The following is a 17,880-nucleotide window of genomic DNA, read 5'->3' as shown; positions in this document are numbered from 1 at the left end:
CACACAGACCGCATGAGAGAGGAATGCACACAACACAGCAACGAGAGGGCTAGAGGGGAATGCCAAAACCAGTACACTATGTGGGTGGAGTTTGCACTGCATTTAAGACTGGTTTGTTTTGGGACAACAGACAGGATGTGCTGCTCTGAGCCGAGCCCCCCCCCCCCCCCCACACACACACACAAACAAACAAACACACACGACCCAAGACTATGAGTGTGACTCACGGCTCCAGAGGGAGTAGGAGAGGCGGGTGTTGATCTTTCTGTAGAGCTGCCTGTCGATGGGCCATAGGACGCATGTGCAGAGCTGAATGAAGTTGATGATGAGGCCGCTGACCACAAACACAAATCCAACGAGCAGCTGCACGATGAACAGGCTCTTGATGTACGCTATCAGCCCCATGACCAGGGCTGTCTGGGGTCTAGCAGGGCTGCCAACGCACTACGGCCGACCTGGGGGAGAAAACCATGAAAGAAACTATGCATTTCCATTTAATTCGGTGGAAAATACCACCAGGTAGCACCGGTTCTCCATATGACGTTGAGAAATAGTGCATTGTGGGTAGTTCCGAAGATATCCAAAAGAAGTTAATAAATATGTACAAAAAATAACATAACTATGATCATGACTACAATTCAGTTACTAAGTATTTGAACAAAACTGTTGTTACATCAGTGAGTAAAAACTCATGCTTCCTACCCTTCAAAAGAGGATGTTTATGAATATGAGTCGGGAAAAGAGTTTCCCCTGACCAACTGATCTGACCAGGAATAGGTCTGAGCCTTATTGGCTATGACGAGGACCCAGAGTTCTCTTAGTCTGGTCCCATGGTCAGGGAAAACTCCTGACCCATTCGATGAGGCTGGGTTAATAGTGGAAGGGTGATAATGTTCAGAAATTCCAGTGCAACTAACCACGGTGGGTTCCCTTCACAAGCCCCGTTTGCACGGCCCGTCAGCCAATACTACAGACCTGTGGGACAGAGAAGAACATCATTACAAACTAGTCACAATCAGTTTAACAGTTAGCCATGCTCAAGGTCCTAAACGGTATCCTAACAGCCATCGATAAGAGACATTACTGTGCAGCCGTATTAATCGACCTGGCCAAGGCTTTCGACTCTGTCAATCACCACATTCTTATCGGCAGACACAACAGCTTTGGTTTCTCAAATGATTGCCTCGCCTGGTTCACCAACTACTTCTCTGATAGAGTTCCAGTGTGTCAAATCGGAGGGCCTGTTGTCCAGACCTCTGGCAGTTTCTATGGGGGTGCCACAGGGTTCAATTCTCGGGCCGACTTTTCTCTGTAACTATCAATGATATCGCTCTTGCAGCGGGTGATTCTTTGATCCACCTCTACGCAGACGACACCATTCTGTATACATCTGACCTTTCTTTGGACACTGTGTTAACAAACCTCCAAATGAGCTTCAATGCCATTCAACACTCCTTCCGTGGCCTCCAACTGCTCTTAAATGCAAGTAAAACAAAATGCATGCTCTTCAACCGATCGCTGCCCGCACCTGCCCGCCCGTCCCGCATCACTACTCTGGACGGTTCTGACTTAGAATATGTGAACAACTACAAATACCTAGGTGTCTGGTTAGACTGTAAACTCTTCTTCCAGACTCACATTTTAAGAATCTCCAATACAAAATTAAATCTAGAATCTGCTTCCTATTTCGCAACAAAGCATCCTTCACTCATGCTGCCAAACATACCCTCGTAAAACTGACCATCCTACCGATCCTCGACTTCTGCGAGGTAATTTACAAAATAGCCTCCAACACTCTACTCAACAAATTGGATGCAGTCTATCACAGTGCCATCCGTTTTGTCACCAAAGCCCCATATACTACCCACCACTGCGACCTGTACGCTCTTTGTTGGCTGGCCCTCGCTACATATTCGTCGCCAAACCCACTGGCTCCAGGTCATCTACAAGTCTCTGCTAGGTAAAGCTCCGCCTTATCTCAGCTCACTAGTCACCATAGCAGCACCCACCCGCAGCACACGCTCCAGCAGGTATATCTCACTGGTCACCCCCAAAGCCAATTCTTCCTTTGGCTGCCTTTCCTTCCAGTTCTCTGCTGCCAATGACTGGAACGAACTGCAAAAATCACTGAAGCTGGAGACTCCTATCTCCCTCACTAGCTTTAAGCACCAGCTGTCAGAGCAGCTCACAGATCACTGCACATAGCCCATCCAACTACCTCACCCCCATACTGTATTTATTTATCTTGTTCCTTTACACCCCAGTATCTCTACTTGCACATTCATCTTCTACACATCTACAATTCCAGTGTTTAATTGCTATATTGTAATTACTTCACCACCATGGCCTATTTATTGCCTTACCTCCCTTATCCTACCTCATTTGCACACACTGTATATAGACTATGTTTGTTTATTCCATGTGTAACTCTGCGTTGTTGTATGTGTCGAACTGCTTTGCTTTATCTTGGCCAAGTCACCGTTGCAAATGAGAACTTGTTCTCAACTAGCCTACCTAATTAAATAAAGGTGATTTTTTTTTTTAAAGACCAGAAGATCTGAACAATCTTAACTCTTTCCCAAAACAGAATCTAACTTGCACCAAATGGCCGCAAACAATTTTTTTTAAAGACTAAACAACATACAACTGAATAATTCAGAGAACTGTGACAGAAAAGGTTAATTCTGAGGAGATCAGCAGACAACCAGTCAGTTTCTGTGACTTATTTCCATTTCCCCAATATTAAATAGGAAACTATCAGGTTAAAAACACAGCTTGCCCACAAAAATAAACTCCCTTCCACCCAAATGGCGTTGCACATAACCTCCCCCCCACTGATATGTACATGTCTGCATACCCACACACACATATACGCTCACACACCCTTTCACCTAGTTGGAAAAAGGCCAGCAACTCCTTACTCACACACACACACACACACAATTCAGTGTTTTGCCAACTTTATTTTCAAAGTCACAGCACAGACTTGCCTTGCTGCAACACAGCTGCGGTCCCCAAAGTAGCGTTTTCGCCCCCTCTCCTGCCGCACACCCTCTCCCCTTGCTTCTATGCCTGTCAATCAAATACATTTTATATAGCCCTTTTTACATCAGCAGTTGTCACAAAGTGTTAACTGTTCGTGTGATGTTGCTGTGACTTCTGTTGCAGATAGATAATCCCAGAATTGAGTGGGAAAAGTCGCCAAATGCTATTAAAACCCCTTGGTGGCAAAACTCTCCAAGGCAGCCTGATAAGTAGCTGCATTTGTTGCTAGGCTCTTAACAATAACAGTCTCTGGAGCGGTTTCAAAACTCGCTAAATAAATATAGAGACAAAGTCTCTAAATTGGCAACACTTGCCCCATTCAACCTCTCTGGGACTCTGGTGTGTCCTCTTTTCTAAATCTAGACCCCACACACACCCTCAAACAGCAGCCCTGCATCACTCCACTCCCTTCCACATATTACTATCATTAGTAATACTACAGAATTAGTCATACTTTATCCACTACAGAAATTTCACCTGCTGTGCCCCAATTCCTATGTCCAATCTCAATAATAAAATAGGCTACTTTCCAAAGCTATACCGAACCCATCCTAAAACAGTGATAACTACAGTGGCCTAATAACAAATTGAGCATTAAGTCAAAGTTACACTGTTTTTGTCAAATCACATCCGAGAAACAAAATCAATGGCTGTGTGTGTGTGTACTACAGGCCAGCTGTACCAACTCCACAGGAGGTCTTATCTACAGAGCGTGGACTTGAGTAACCTCAGTACCCACTGAACCAATTTGAATCAATGTTGGCACCAATGCTTATTGTTGGAACCCACTGAATTGTTTAATCACTATGACCTTGACCTTTTGTCAATATTCCAGCAGCCCAAAAGGCATTTTCTGAGAAAAAAACAACATGTATCTGACCAGCATCTACTCAAATCACTTGAACATATAGGGCTGAGGGAACATAGGGCTGTGGGAACTGAGGTAACGTAGGGCTGTGGGAACTGAGGTAACGTAGGGCTGTGGGAACTGAGTGAACATAGGGCTGAGGGAACTGAGGTAACGTAGGGCTGTGGGAACTGAGGTAACGTAGGGCTGTGGGAACTGAGGTAACGTAGGGCTGTGGGAACTGAGGTAACGTAGGGCTGTGGGAACTGAGGTAACGTAGGGCTGTGGTAACTGAGGTAACGTAGGACTGTGGGAACTGAGGTAACGTAGGACTGTGGGAACTGAGGTAACGTAGGGCTGTGGGAACTGAGGTAACGTAGGGCTGTGGGAACTGAGGTAACGTAGGGCTGTGGGAACTGAGGTAACGTAGGGCTGTGGGAACTGAGTGAACATAGGGCTGTGGGAACTGAGGTAACGTAGGGCTGAGGGAACTGAGGTAACGTAGGGCTGTGGGAACTGAGGTAACGTAGGGCTGTGGGAACTGAGTGAACATAGGGCTGAGGGAACTGAGTGAACATAGGGCTGAGGGAACTGAGTGAACATAGGGCTGTGGGAACTGAGGTAACATAGGGCTGTGGGAACTGAGTGAACATAGGGCTGTGAGGGCTGAGAGAACATAGGGCTGTGGGAACTGAGGGAACATAGGGCTGAGGAAACTGTGGGAACTGAGGGAACATAGGGCTGAGAGAACAGACTTGGTCCCTCTAAACACACTAACGCTCACCCTCCGGTGTGTGTGTAACGGAGTTGGATTCATAACCTCACTACTTAGAGTGGGTGGAGACATTTCAAGCTATCAAACTGCTAACTTTTCTATAGTTGGCTAAGACACTGTCGAGCGGGCAGTAGTGGTGCCGTGACCCGGATCTACAGCTGCACTCTGCTCAACGACTGGGGTCACTGGAGTGAGTTTAGGAGGTGCGAGTGTAACCGAGTTGGATTCATAACCTCATTCCACAGCTTGAAATGTCTCCATCTGTGCTTCCGAACTGCTATCTTTTCAAGATCAAGGGTCAGTAAGGACTTGTGAGGAAGGAAGCTATACTGTTAAGCAAGCAGTGACACGTGTGCATATTTCTCCGTGAGCTCACTAGGATTTCCCAATCCACTTTCTCAATACTTCAAGGTTATGTTCTAACTTCACTGCCCCGAAGAGTTGTGATAGATGCCATAAAACCAAGGCATAACAGGGTGTGTGGTGTAGGTCTGTAGGAACCATGTTTTAAATGGCCCATTAAACGAAGGCCGTTTCCTGCACTGAAGGCCAGAAAACGTCCTTATCCGACACTCAAGAATCAAGCAGACATCCACAAAGGCGGGTGACATTCTCTACGGATACTGATCTTTGGTATAGGCTATCAAACTTCAGGTTTGTCCCACATTGACATCAGGTTGCAATGCAGTGGACTGCTTCCTTCACCAAACAACCACGGCAGTCAAACGTAAAAACGGTAGCCGGCAATATCAACTCTGCAAACAAGTCTAATTATAATACAAACAGTTGCTACGGTACGTCTGGCATCTGCAAGGAGATAATAGCATGCATGCTTAAAATTGTAACTTCCGGCATAGCCTATCTATTTCTCTACAATAGGAGCATCAGTTCACAGTCAAACAGGTGATTGAGGTTTAACAGAAATTATTTCTTTGACTAGTAATTCCATCGTCCAACGATGTCAATATTCATAAAATAACATCCCATTCACACCAATAACCCCTGGGAAATGAGCATAAATACCACTAACCTTGTTCTGGAAGAGAGAGCAAGTCTTTTTGTCAAAGTGTGAAGCCCTAGCTTTGCCCACAGACAGGAACAGAGTGAGAATGACTAATAGTGGGAAAGAGAGCTTGAGAAACAACAGCGCTCCTCGGTAAACGTGAGTGAACTTTGGAGTCTTGCCTAAGAGACTAATGACATCTCACAAGCCCGTCCATTAGCAGAGTCGGAAACTTGTCCCCACACAGAACAAAAAGGAGAGGGATACGCTCCCTCAGCCTGCCTGCCAAAGCGCTGCCTGGTGAGGGGGGATGGGGAGAGGGGGGATGGGATGGGGAGGGGATGTCTGCCATCACCTGATTCCCTCAGACGAATGGCTGGCCGTCAATACTGGGCCAACGAACTGAGTGACACACACACACACAAAGAGGTTAAAAAAGTTCAGCCATTTTTCACCAGGTATAAGGGGGGTGGGGGAGACCGCGTCCTGCTTTCGTTCCCCCCCGACACAAACTCTATTCTAATCACTGAATGAAATTGAGTGGAAGAAATAGAACACGTGTTCAAACTTTTTTTCTTTTTCTTTAAAGTCTATACACAGGCCAAGACATTTTGGGGATGTTCAGTTGTCTCTCAACTCATCTCTTGCTTTCTATGGGCATGGTGCTTGTATAGGCTGCTTGTCTATTAGTTTGAGACCAAATGGTGTCATTGTGTTATTTGATGATCATTTGATGATTTACCCAAATATTTCCTAAGAAGTCCACTGTTTGCCAACTAGGGGGCCTCAGGCAGATTTCAGTAGATAAAACAACATCTCACATATAGTATGTATGTAGGCATTAACACATTGTGAAATGTCATTTTGATTTCTGATGTAGGGGGTCCCCATATATTTGTTTAAGCGTTTCAGTGAGTCTTGAAACAGAAACGATTTACAACCCCTGGCCTAGCCTACATGGCAGGCAAAGGATATAAATTGCCATTGATTATGTACCAGGTTAATTCCATTTAGCAGGCTACCAAGTATGCAAGGGTACACACACACACACACACAAGGCCTGATTGGATGTGGGTTGTGACAGAGATTAGCAATAGCCACTCAGGGCTAAACTGATTAACAGGGAGAAACAGCCCGGCCTCCATTGGCCTTCCGAAGGCCAAAACAGGCTAAACTTGGCCAAGATGTTCAGCAGCAGAAGGTCCCGAGCCACGTCTGAACAAATAAGACAAACCCACAGAAGTCAACAACCAACCAAGCCCAGTCTACACTCTCCCGAAACCAGTGTCAGGCAGTAGAATATATTTTAATTTATAGTTTGTGGTTGCCCACAGCCTCCATCAGTTGGAGTCAACAAACGTACCAGTCATGTCTATAAAGTTCTTATAAATTCTGGCGCGATCCTTGACTGCTCCCTCAACAGGACTTACCAGTAGGTATAGTATGCGATCGCCAGCACCACCAGTGCCCCACACAGCCCTGTAAAGAGCATCACGGCCCCCTGGTTCAGCATCTTCACCCCCCTCCTTGATTACCTCACCCCCCTCCCCCCCAAAGGAAAGAAAAAAGGATCACGGAAAAGAGAGATGAAAATCTCCAAAGCGTTTTAAGAGGAGGACGAGGGGGAGTCAGTGTCCGAGACTCATGCTAATACATACGCATAGGAGACCAACTATGATGACAGCATGAACAATAAATCCCAAGGAAAAGAGGAGGATGAGGAGGGAGCGTCCATCTGCGCAACAAGAAAGCAACTCAGGTGAGAAACGAAAGAGCTAGTCGGCGACGGCTTCGCACCAGATCCCCACAAGACGAGAACAATAATCAAGACACACTGGTTTAAAAGTGTTAAAACAGACGGAACACAGAAGGAGCCTCTCCTCTGTACAGAGAGGAAAATGAGAGATGTTGGATAACAAAGCTCTAATCTGGCCCAGAACAGATTAGCACTGCTTAGTGCTCTTGCAGAAGCACCCTGGATAAATCACCATCCATTTGAACGGGGGGGTTGGGTGGAGAAGCTCAGCTGCTGTGATGGGTCCAGCAATGAGGAAGGGCCTGGGTCGTGTTCAATAGTCACCAAAATGGAAGAAAACAGATGGAAACTGGGAGTGCCTGGATTGGTCTGATAAAATGCACATTTTTACTTTCCCTTGCTCAATGTTTTAAAACGCTTTGTTACAGCCCTTTCATGGAGGTGATCAGGCCCCAACCCACTGTTCTATCTAAACGACCACCCCTCATCACTGTCAAACGCTCCCTAAAACACTTCAGCGAACAGGCCTTTCTAATCGACCTGGCCGGGGTATCCTGGAATGACATTGACCTCATCCCGTCAGTAGAGGATGCCTGGTTATTCTTTAAAAGTGCCTTCCTCACCATCTTAAATAAGCATGCCCCATTCAAAAAAATTTGAACTAGGAATAGATATAGCCCTTGGTTCACTCCAAACCTGTCTGCCCTCAACCAGCACAAAACTTCCTGGGGTGGACTGCAATAGCATCGAATAGTCCCCGCGATATGCAACTGTTCAGGGAAGTTAGGAAAGCTAAGGCTAGCTCTTTCAAACAGAAATTTGCATCCTGTAGCTCTAACTCCAAAAAGTTTTGGGACACTGTAAAGTCCATGGAGAACAAGAGCACCTCCTCCCAGCTGCCCACTGCACTGAGGCTAGGTAACACTGTCACCACCGATAAATCCACGATAATCGAGAATTTCAATAAGCATTTCTCTACGGCTGGCAATGCTTTCCTCCTGGCTACCCCAACCCAAGCCAACAGCTCCAAGCCTCCCCAGCTTCTCCGTCACACAAATCCAGATAGCAGATGTTCTGAAAGAGCTGCAAAACCTGGACCCGTGCAAATCAGCTAGGCTAGACAATCTGGACCCTCGCTTTCTAAAATGATCTGCCGAAATTATTGCAACCCCTATTACCAGTCTGTTCAACCTCTCTTTGATATCGTCTGAGATCCCTAAAGATTGGAAAGCTGCCGCGGTCATCCCCCTCTTCAAAGGGGGTGACACTCTAGACCCAAACTGTTATACACCTATATCCATCCTGCCCTGCCTTTGTAAAGTCTTCGAAAGCCAAGTTAATAAACAGATCACTGACCATTTCGAATCCCACCGTACCTTCTGCGCTGTGCAATCTGATTTCCGAGCTGGTCACGGGTGCACCTCAGCCACGCTCAAGGTACTAAATTATATCATAACCGCCATCGATAAAATATTGTACTGTGAAGCTGTCTTCATCGACCTGGCCAAGGCTTTCGACTCTTGTCAATCACCGTATTATTATCAGCAGACTCAACAGCCTTGGTTTCTCAAATGGCTGCCTCGCCTGGTTCACCAACTACTTCTCAGACAGAGTTCAGTGTGTCAAATCAGAGGGCCTGTTGTCCGGACCTCTGGCTGTCTCTATGGGGGTACCACAGGGTTCAATTCTCGGGCCGACTCTTTTCTCTGTATATATCAAAGATGTCGCTCTTGCTGCGGGTGATTCCCTGATCCACCTCTACGCAGACAACACCATTCTGTATACATCTGGCCCTTTGGACACTGTGTTAACAAACCTCCAAACGAGCTTCAATGCCATACAACACTCCTTCCATGGCCTCCAACTGCTCTTAAAACGCTAGAAAAACTAGCTTCAACTGATCGCTGCCCGCACCCGCCCACCTGACTAACATCACTACTCTGGACGGTTCTGACATAGAATATGTGGACACTACAAATACCTAGGTGTCTGGCTAGACTGTAAACTCTCCTTCCAGACTCATATTAAACATCTCCAATCCAAAATTAAATCTTGAGTCGGCATTCTATTCCGCAACAAAGCCTCCTTCACTCACGCCGCCAAACATACCCTGGTAAAACTGACCATCCTACCGATCCTCGACTTCGGTGATGTCATTTACAAAAGCCTCCAACACTCTACTCAGCGAACTGGATGCAGTCTATCACAGCGCCATCCATTTTGTCACCAAAGCCCCATATACCACCCACCACTGCGGCCTCTATGCTCTAAATCGGCTGGCCCTCGCTACATATTCGTCGCCAGACTCACTGGCTCCAGGTCATCTATAAGTCTTTGCTAGGTAAAGCTCTGCCTTAACTCAGGTTCACTGGTCACAATAACAACACCCACCCCGTAGCACGCGCTCCAGCAGGTATATCTCACTGGTCATTCCCAAAGCCAACACCTCCTGTGGCCGTCTTTCCTTCCAGTTCTCTGCTGCCAATGACTGGAACAAATTGCAAAAATCGCTGAAGCTGGAGACTTATATTCCCCTCAACTTTAAACATCAGCTATCTGAGCATCTAACCGATCGCTGCAGCTGTACATAGCCCATCTGAAATAACCCATCCAATCTACCTACCTCATCCCCATATTGTTTTGATTTACTTTTCTGCTCTTTTGCATACCAGTATTTCTACTTGCACATCATCATCTGCACATATATCACTCCAGTGCTAAATTGTAATTACTTGCTACTATGGTCTATTTATTGCCTTACCTCCTCACGCCATTTGCACACACTGTATATAGACTTTATTTTGTTTTAAATATATTGTGTTATTGACTGTACACTTGTTTATTCCATGTGTAACTCTGTTGTTGTTTGTGTCGCACTGCTTTGCTTTATCTTGGCCAGGTCACAGTTGTAAATGAGAACTTATTCTCAATTACCTGGTTAAATAAAGGTGAAATAAATAACACCATCCAACCCCACCTACTGGTGGACAAGCTGGTGAATTTGGGTGTTGTAAGGAATTGCTATTTCGTATGCAGGTGACTAACTTACTGCTAATTACATGGCTACAACTCACAGTAAAGCCTGTGGGGTCCCCTACAGGATAGCTCCCACATTACACACATAATCTCCCTTTATACCGAACACTGTGCCCGAAGAAGATTCTACGATGACGGACAGACACCTGAGCCAATGGCGGAAGACTACAGACTACAACCAGCTGAACCAATCCGGAGATCCGATCTTCCTAGAATCAACCTTCTGTCTGTTCCGTATATTAGTGGTGGACTGAATAATAACGGTCTCTTTCCTGCTGTTCCAACACGAACTAACGGAAGAGCCGTAATTGCGCTGTACTACATATTTTCACTCTGAATAAACTGTTTACTTGTCATAAAATGTACCACTTAGTCTGAATCGATCCTTGACCGGCTCACCCATCTACACATTTAATTTCTAACAGAACTTGGTACGCAGAGGATTGTTAACTAACGGTCCAGTCGAAGCGAGCAGATTGGGTGTGAGAGAGCGGGTGAGCGCGTGGAAGGGACGATTCAAGGAGGACGAGTGATGATTTTCGCTGGGTGGACAACAATTCTGCTCAACTCGGGAAACTGATCTAAAGGTGCACCATAAATAAGGTAAGCAAAACCTGTTAAATCAAACTTTGCATATTGTCGTATAGTCTGCCTAAATTTTGATCAGTATTTCCGAGTAAGTATGAATTCTTGTGTAAATTTATACATTTGCTGACGAGTCGAAAAGAACAGTGTAGTGAAGATATGTAGAAACAAGCCAGCGACGGCTGGTGTGATATAAATCATTGATAAGATATCAGTAGGGGATAGTTAATTACTATTCATTAAACCTGGAACTGAGGGGAGAAATTGTAATTTTGTCCCGTGACCCGGTCAGCACAGTCTGGTAGCTTTCAATTGATGAGAGATCACTTAGTTCCAATAGGGGTCGGACATATATAAATTCAGTTCCGATAGGGATTGGACATGTGTATGAATTCTGATAGGGGTTAGTGTGATATAAATCAGGAATAGAGATCGGTAAGGGGATAGTTAATTACTATTCATTAAATCTGGCACCGAGGGGGGAAATGGTAATTTTCTCCTGCGACCCGGCACGGCTCAGTCCGATAGAAATTCACTGATAAGGATCGGCTTTCAGGGGTCAGAGATATAACATGTATTAAATCTGATAAGGTTAATTCAATAGGGATCAGTAGGGGATAGAATTGAATTCTAGAGTTGAATTCTGTCCAGTAAATCCGCTTAGTTCGGTCTGATAGGGGTTGATTAAAATAGGTCAGAGATATAACCTGTAATTGTATGTTTTGTCTTGTTTGGTCTATTTGTAACTGTTAATATGAAAATGCAAGGTGGTTGTAATTGTTTCCATTAAGATTGTTGGTGGTTACATAGAGAGAGAGAGATAGAATTATATAATAAGGGTTATTGGATAAATCCGAAACTTCTATATTGTATGTACCAATGACTTCTGTGTTGGATGTATAATCAGGAACGAAATGACTGATGTATAATTGAAATAATATCTGAACATAATATTTGAATGTTGAGACTAATTAGTCGAATAGATCCCTTGGTTGTGCGCTCCACAAATCCCATACCGACTCATGCGTTTTTCTCGAACTAAAACATACAAAGGAGAAGCTCAGAGATAAGACAGAGCACGTGCAGCAGTGTCTCTTCAGTACATCGTGGGTATTAATCAACGTCGGGCGAAGTATATGCTAACTATATTCAGATAGAAGGAGAGGATTCCGATTAAAACTACGATTAAATTCCGATTGAATTAAATTTAATTACGATTAAAGCAAATTCACAATGGCGACCCCCAATACTCCAAAACTGAGGTTTAATGAGTTCCAAGAACAAAAAATAGAATATAGATCAGGGGGAAAGGGACAATGGAAGCACATGAAGAAAGTTTGGGAGGGATTAAAGCTAAAATGGACACAGGAAGGTAATTTAGGAGGAGGACCGCCATCCGCAGTTCAGCTGAAAACAATGGAATGTGGGTTAAAAGAGACGTTGCAGGAAGCTAGAGAGAAAGAGACAGAAAAGAACAAAAATCACGTATTTAAGAATAAAGGGACTAAACAGAGAGAAAGGGCAGAAGTGGAACTGAAGATAGGAACTTGGGTCATCGAAGAGGCGCTAAGAGCACAACTGAATAACAAACCGGAAATGATGGGGGTGGCCACGCCCTCACAAGGGGAAGATGAGCAGACGGACCACCACCAGGAGATGGCGCCAAATCCATTTCCCTCTGCCCCGCCAACACAAGTGCCCTCAACGACCCGACCCCTTTACCCGGTCCTATCAAATCTGCCTCCACCTTATACTGAGAACGGGAAAAGGGCCGGGCCTGCGTCAACACAGGCCCCTGTGTTCCTTGTAAAAGAAGGAGTACTTAGAGGGGATACGTTGATAACAGGGGGCCACCTGGAGTGTGAAGAATTAAAGCCTGGCCCACAGGATTACTCCACACCAGTGGGTGCACAAAGGTGTACACCAGGGCTATCTGACATGCATGCCCCTAGATCTATGCGAGAACAGCTCCACCCCAGTGGCCACACGAGGAATCCATTCAAAAATGGAGCAGGGGGCAACGGGAGCAGCTTGAAGTCAGAGGAGAGGGGAACCCCCACCTCTTGCACATCCAGAGTGTACAGAGAACATAGAGGGGAACAAAGGAGCGATATTAGTAAGGAGTATTTCACAAGTGGCCGCCGACAAGAAGAAAATTTAATGACTTTTAGCGAACCGGAAGAACAGGAAGGAGATGATATGGAATCACAAGAGGAGACAGAGGAAGACGTTCCCCTCACGGCTGCAGGTGTATGGGAGGCAGAAAGCCAACTGAAACTCATGGAAGAAGTCGCAGGAGAAACGGGTGAAATGGTCCTGATACAAGGAGTTTTTAAGGGAAAATCAACCCCCGTTGAAACGGCAGTAAGACGGTCGAGGCGCCTCATAGCCAGAAAAAGGAGAGGAGAAGAAGAAGAAGATCAAAGACGACATGGGTCGCATCAAATGCCACTCAGGATGGACGACACAACGCACCGAGAGGAATACGTTGCCTGGAAGATGCAAGATTTAACGGCCTTTATGGAACAGCTCCCGAGCTTACATGGGGGTGCCTCAGCCTGGCTGCTTCAGCTTCAGTCCCTAACTTCCGGGGTCCGGCTTGCCTTGGGGGACATGAAGGCCTTATTGGCTAGGTCAACCGACTACACAACCATGAATGCCCTAATAAACACAGCAGGACTGGGAAAATTGGGGTCAGCAACAGAACCTGAGAAATACAGAGTATCACTGTGGAATGAGCTCAGAAGGGCATATCCCACCGAGAAAAATTATGCAACCCTTACCTCTTTTGCCATGGAAGACGGGGAGCAGGCAGCTCGATACCTAAATAGGGCCAAGACCACCTGGAGGTCAGTCCACATTGAACCCCATGACCAAAGCGGAACCACTCTCAGCATGTGGAAGGAGATGGTGGTGAATGGGACACCCACAGAAGTGAAAACCAAGCTTAGGGCCACAGTGGGGCTGATGGCCTTGCCCACTGCCCAATTCAACTCCCATGTCCACCATCACATCTCTCAATACAACAAAGACAAGGGCACGGCTGATTCACAAGTTCAGTCGCTGCAACTCCAGTTGCTCAAATTACAATTGAATGAGGCCCAAAAGACCGCAAAGTCAAAAAAGCAAATGGTGGCGGAGGAACCCACTGATATAGCCAAAATTTTGACTCAGACCATGAACCAGATGTTGGTGGCCGCTCCAGCACCACCGACCCCCGCACAGGCACCGGTCGTATACGCCGCCACTCCAAATCCAGGAGCCAGCTACGGATATGGAGGTTATGCCCAGCCGAGTTTCTCCAACCCCCCAGCACAAGCATGGGGGGGGCACCACAAACAAGGGGGGGACCGCCACAAGCAAGACCCTTTCACTGCTACAACTGTAACCGTGAAGGCCATTACGCCAGAGACTGCCCCGCTCCCCTCTCTCCGCAGCGCCAGTCATACTTGGCCTACAGGGGGAGGAGAGGTGGACAACGGGGAAGAGGGGCCCCAAGGTACCCAGCCCCTGCCCAGGGATATCCACCAGCCTACAACCCAGCGCCCCCTACCGGTCCCACCTTCCAGGGGATGTCCGAGGGATACCCCCCATGGGAATGAGGCTGCCCACCACCACCAGTCGGGTTAGATGGCCAACAATTCTCTGTCCACACGGAACCCACTATTACATGTGTAGTACAAGGGGTCACCCACAGGTTCCTTGTGGACACTGGATGTACATATTCCGCCATCAATTCTAATCAAACCCTCTCTTCAGACAAGGTAAAGGTGGTGGGGGTTTCAGGAAATCCTGAAGATCAATACAAAACTACTCCCCTATTGTTCCAGTGGGGCCCTTCCAGTTTGAAACACCAATTCCTATATTGTCCAAATTTCCCAATCAACCTACTAGGTCGAGACCTACTCTGTAAGTTAGGATGCGCAATCTACCTAACTGAGTCAGGTGTGGAGGTCGCGCTCGATCCACCGCCAAGGGCCCGAATCCTGATGCTCCCAATTCTGCCCGTACCTGCTCTATCCACCACACAGGAGGTTTACTGGCTTAAGTGCCTACCATCTGGACCTGGAACTCCTGCCATCCAATTTCAATTCACCACCACCCGACTGGTGGTGGTGGGCAGCCTTTCATCCTTATAAGACACCACTGGCAGAGTTGCACTGCACTCTCAACGTCACTGACGACGAAGACACGCCTTACACACAAGACTGGGATGAAAACATGATGCATCTTACCCCAAACATACGCTGCCTTACCATTGTGTGCGGCCCTGAGGGGGTGGCAGCCCTAGTCATACTCCCACACCATACTAAACCTTGGTATCAACTGGGACCCGACTCGGCTCCACACGTGACCCTCGCAGTAGGGAATGGACACGAGGCCCGAAGCCTGGGTCCAATGATAAAAAGGGCCTCGAAACTCACTTGGGAAGCGACTAGTACACCAGGCCTATTGAAGGCACCCACCGAACAGATGTGGCGTCTGACCATGGTAGACACTGAAGAACAGTGCCAGCCTGAGCGCCTCACTCTCCCCAGGCATCACGGGAAACCATATTCTGATCACCCTTCCTCTCCTGCTGTCTTGGAGTCCATAGACAAGGCAATATGGACAACCACACCATTTGACGTGGGAAAGTTACAGGTCCAACCAGTGTGCATTACCCTAACCAATCCGGCACAGGTACCAATATTTCGAACCCAATATCGATTGAAGCAAGAACAGACTGAGGGGATCAGACCCACTATCGAAGGCCTCCTTGGAGCTGGGTGCATATACAGGACTTGGTCACCCTGGAACACCCCCATACTTCCTGTTCTGAAGGCAGGAGGAGAAACATACAGGATGGTGCAGGATTTCCGGGCTGTAAATGAAGTTACCACACCCATCGATCTCCCTGTTCCAGACCCACACATCATACTGAGCAACCTGTCACCCAAACATCGGTATTTCACCGTAGTGGACTTGGCCAATGCCTTTTTCAGCATCCCATTGGATGAGGCTTCCCAGCCATTTTTTGCCTTTACCTACGAGAATCAGCAATTTACCTATTCCGTACTCCCCCAAGGTTACACTTCTTCCCCGGGAATCTTCAATTACATTCTGAAGACTCACCTGGCAGAACTAAAAATCCCAGAAGGAGTGATACTCATACAATACGTAGACAACCTGTTGCTGGGGGCTCCCACCTCAGACCTCTGTCTAGAAATGACTAAAACCCTGTTAGACTTTCTGGCAGTCAAAGGCTACAAAGTCAAGATGTCAAAAGTCCAATCATGCAGACGAACCGTTCTGTTCCTGGGAAGGGAAATCTCAAGCGAGGGGGCCGGCCTCTCAAAATCACACCGAAACTCAATCCTACATCATCCCAGGCCCATTACTGTTTCAGGAATGCTCTCTTTCCTGGGGTTGACGGGATACAGCCGTACTCACATCCCAGACTATACTGAAAGAACTGAACCTCTGAGAGAAATTGTTCGAGAAGCTGGTCCAAGAAACCTACAGGCCCCACTTACATGGACTCCTGAAGCTTCAACGGCGTTTGGGCACCTGAAGACTGACCTGTCTGTGGCTGCTGCTCTCGCGGCACCAGACTACGGTAAAACATTTCACCTGGATGTTTCTGAAAGGGAAGGTTTTGCATCCGCCGTCCTTTTTCAGAAACATGAGGGGGAGAGAAGAGTTCTCATGTACCACTCTTCAAAACTTGACCACATTGAAACTGGCCAGACCGCCTGCTCCAGGTACGTTGCGGCGGTAGCAAAGGCAATTGAGAAGACAGCCCATCTGGTAATGTGCCACAAGATGCAAATACACACCCACCACGGGGTGGCAGCATACCTCATCAGCAAAGAATTTACCTTCAGTGCAGACAGAATAAACAAAATCCAGAACAAATGCACCCAGTCACACATCACCTTTGTGAACACCGACAAGAACATGGCAGATGCACTTACTGCAGAAGATGGCCTAGCACACTCCTGCGAAGAGAGGGCAGCACAAGAGCTCAAACTGAGACCAGACCTGGAAAATGAACCACTGACATCTCCAGACCTATGGCTGTACACAGATGGATGTTGCTACAAGGGAGACACAGGAAACGTAGCTGCCTATGCGGTCGTACAGCAGCTGCATGACAAAACACATGTCACGTTGGAATCAGGAATTATCCCCAGCCAGCATCGGCACAACTTGCGGAAATTGTGGCCTTGACTCAAGCTCTAGAGAAAGCCGAAGGAAAAACTGTAAACATTTACACGGACTCGGCATACGCACACGGAGCTGTGCACATAGATGGACCACAATGGGTTAGGCGCAACTTTACCACCACAGGTAACCTACCCATCAAGCACCGAGCCCAAATGGAACGTTTGATGCATGCCGTGTCCTTACCAAAGACAGTGGCCATAATGAAATGCCGAGGCCACCAAAGACTGACCAGCAAAACCAATCAAGGAAATGATGCCGCAGACCTGGCAGCCAAGGCCGCAGGAGGATACAGCCCCCGACAGATGGTGCTCGGGATAGAACCGGCAAGGACTGAATTGACAAGCCAACACATACTAGAACTACAGGAAGAGGCGGGCCCTTACGAACATTCGGTTTGGACACAGAAGGGAGGCTCCAAGGGACCAGATGGAATATGGAGATGCCATGACGGCCGACTGGTGGCTCCGGCTAATCTCTGTCCAGAACTGATAAGGGAAGCCCATGGACCCACTCATGAAGGGAAACTCAGAACTTTACAGAAGGTTTCATACATATGGTGGCACCCCCACATGAAGGACATGACAGATTTATTCTGTGACGAATGCAACATATGTGGGAGCCAC

The 17,880-nt window shown here is 47.0% G+C and overlaps 1 protein-coding gene across 4 annotated transcripts in view; it reads right to left on the bottom strand.

Annotated features, from left to right (window-relative positions):
• The window catches only part of LOC115134283 (1-acyl-sn-glycerol-3-phosphate acyltransferase gamma-like), a 52,210-nt gene that overhangs the window by 8,222 nt on the left and 26,108 nt on the right, over positions 1-17,880 (bottom strand). The window contains exons 1-4 of one of the 4 annotated variants that reach the window (XM_065025911.1): positions 5,698-5,966; positions 2,991-3,072; positions 918-975; positions 228-455 (exon numbers count right to left, since the gene is read on the bottom strand). In XM_065025911.1, the coding sequence (XP_064881983.1) occupies positions 228-405 (178 nt within the window). In that variant the 5' untranslated portion in view covers positions 406-455; positions 918-975; positions 2,991-3,072; positions 5,698-5,966. Of the gene's footprint in view, positions 1-227; positions 456-917; positions 976-2,990; positions 3,073-5,697; positions 5,967-7,100; positions 7,132-17,880 lie in introns of those variants that run through there. The other 3 variants (XM_029668105.2, XM_029668096.2, XM_065025904.1) reach the window with 3 other exon arrangements.

This window comes from Oncorhynchus nerka, linkage group LG2 (assembly GCF_034236695.1).
Source record: "Oncorhynchus nerka isolate Pitt River linkage group LG2, Oner_Uvic_2.0, whole genome shotgun sequence".
Lineage (NCBI taxonomy): Eukaryota > Metazoa > Chordata > Actinopteri > Salmoniformes > Salmonidae > Oncorhynchus > Oncorhynchus nerka.
Note: the sequence above shows the minus strand (reverse complement) of the source record. Positions and strands in the feature narration are given on the sequence as shown.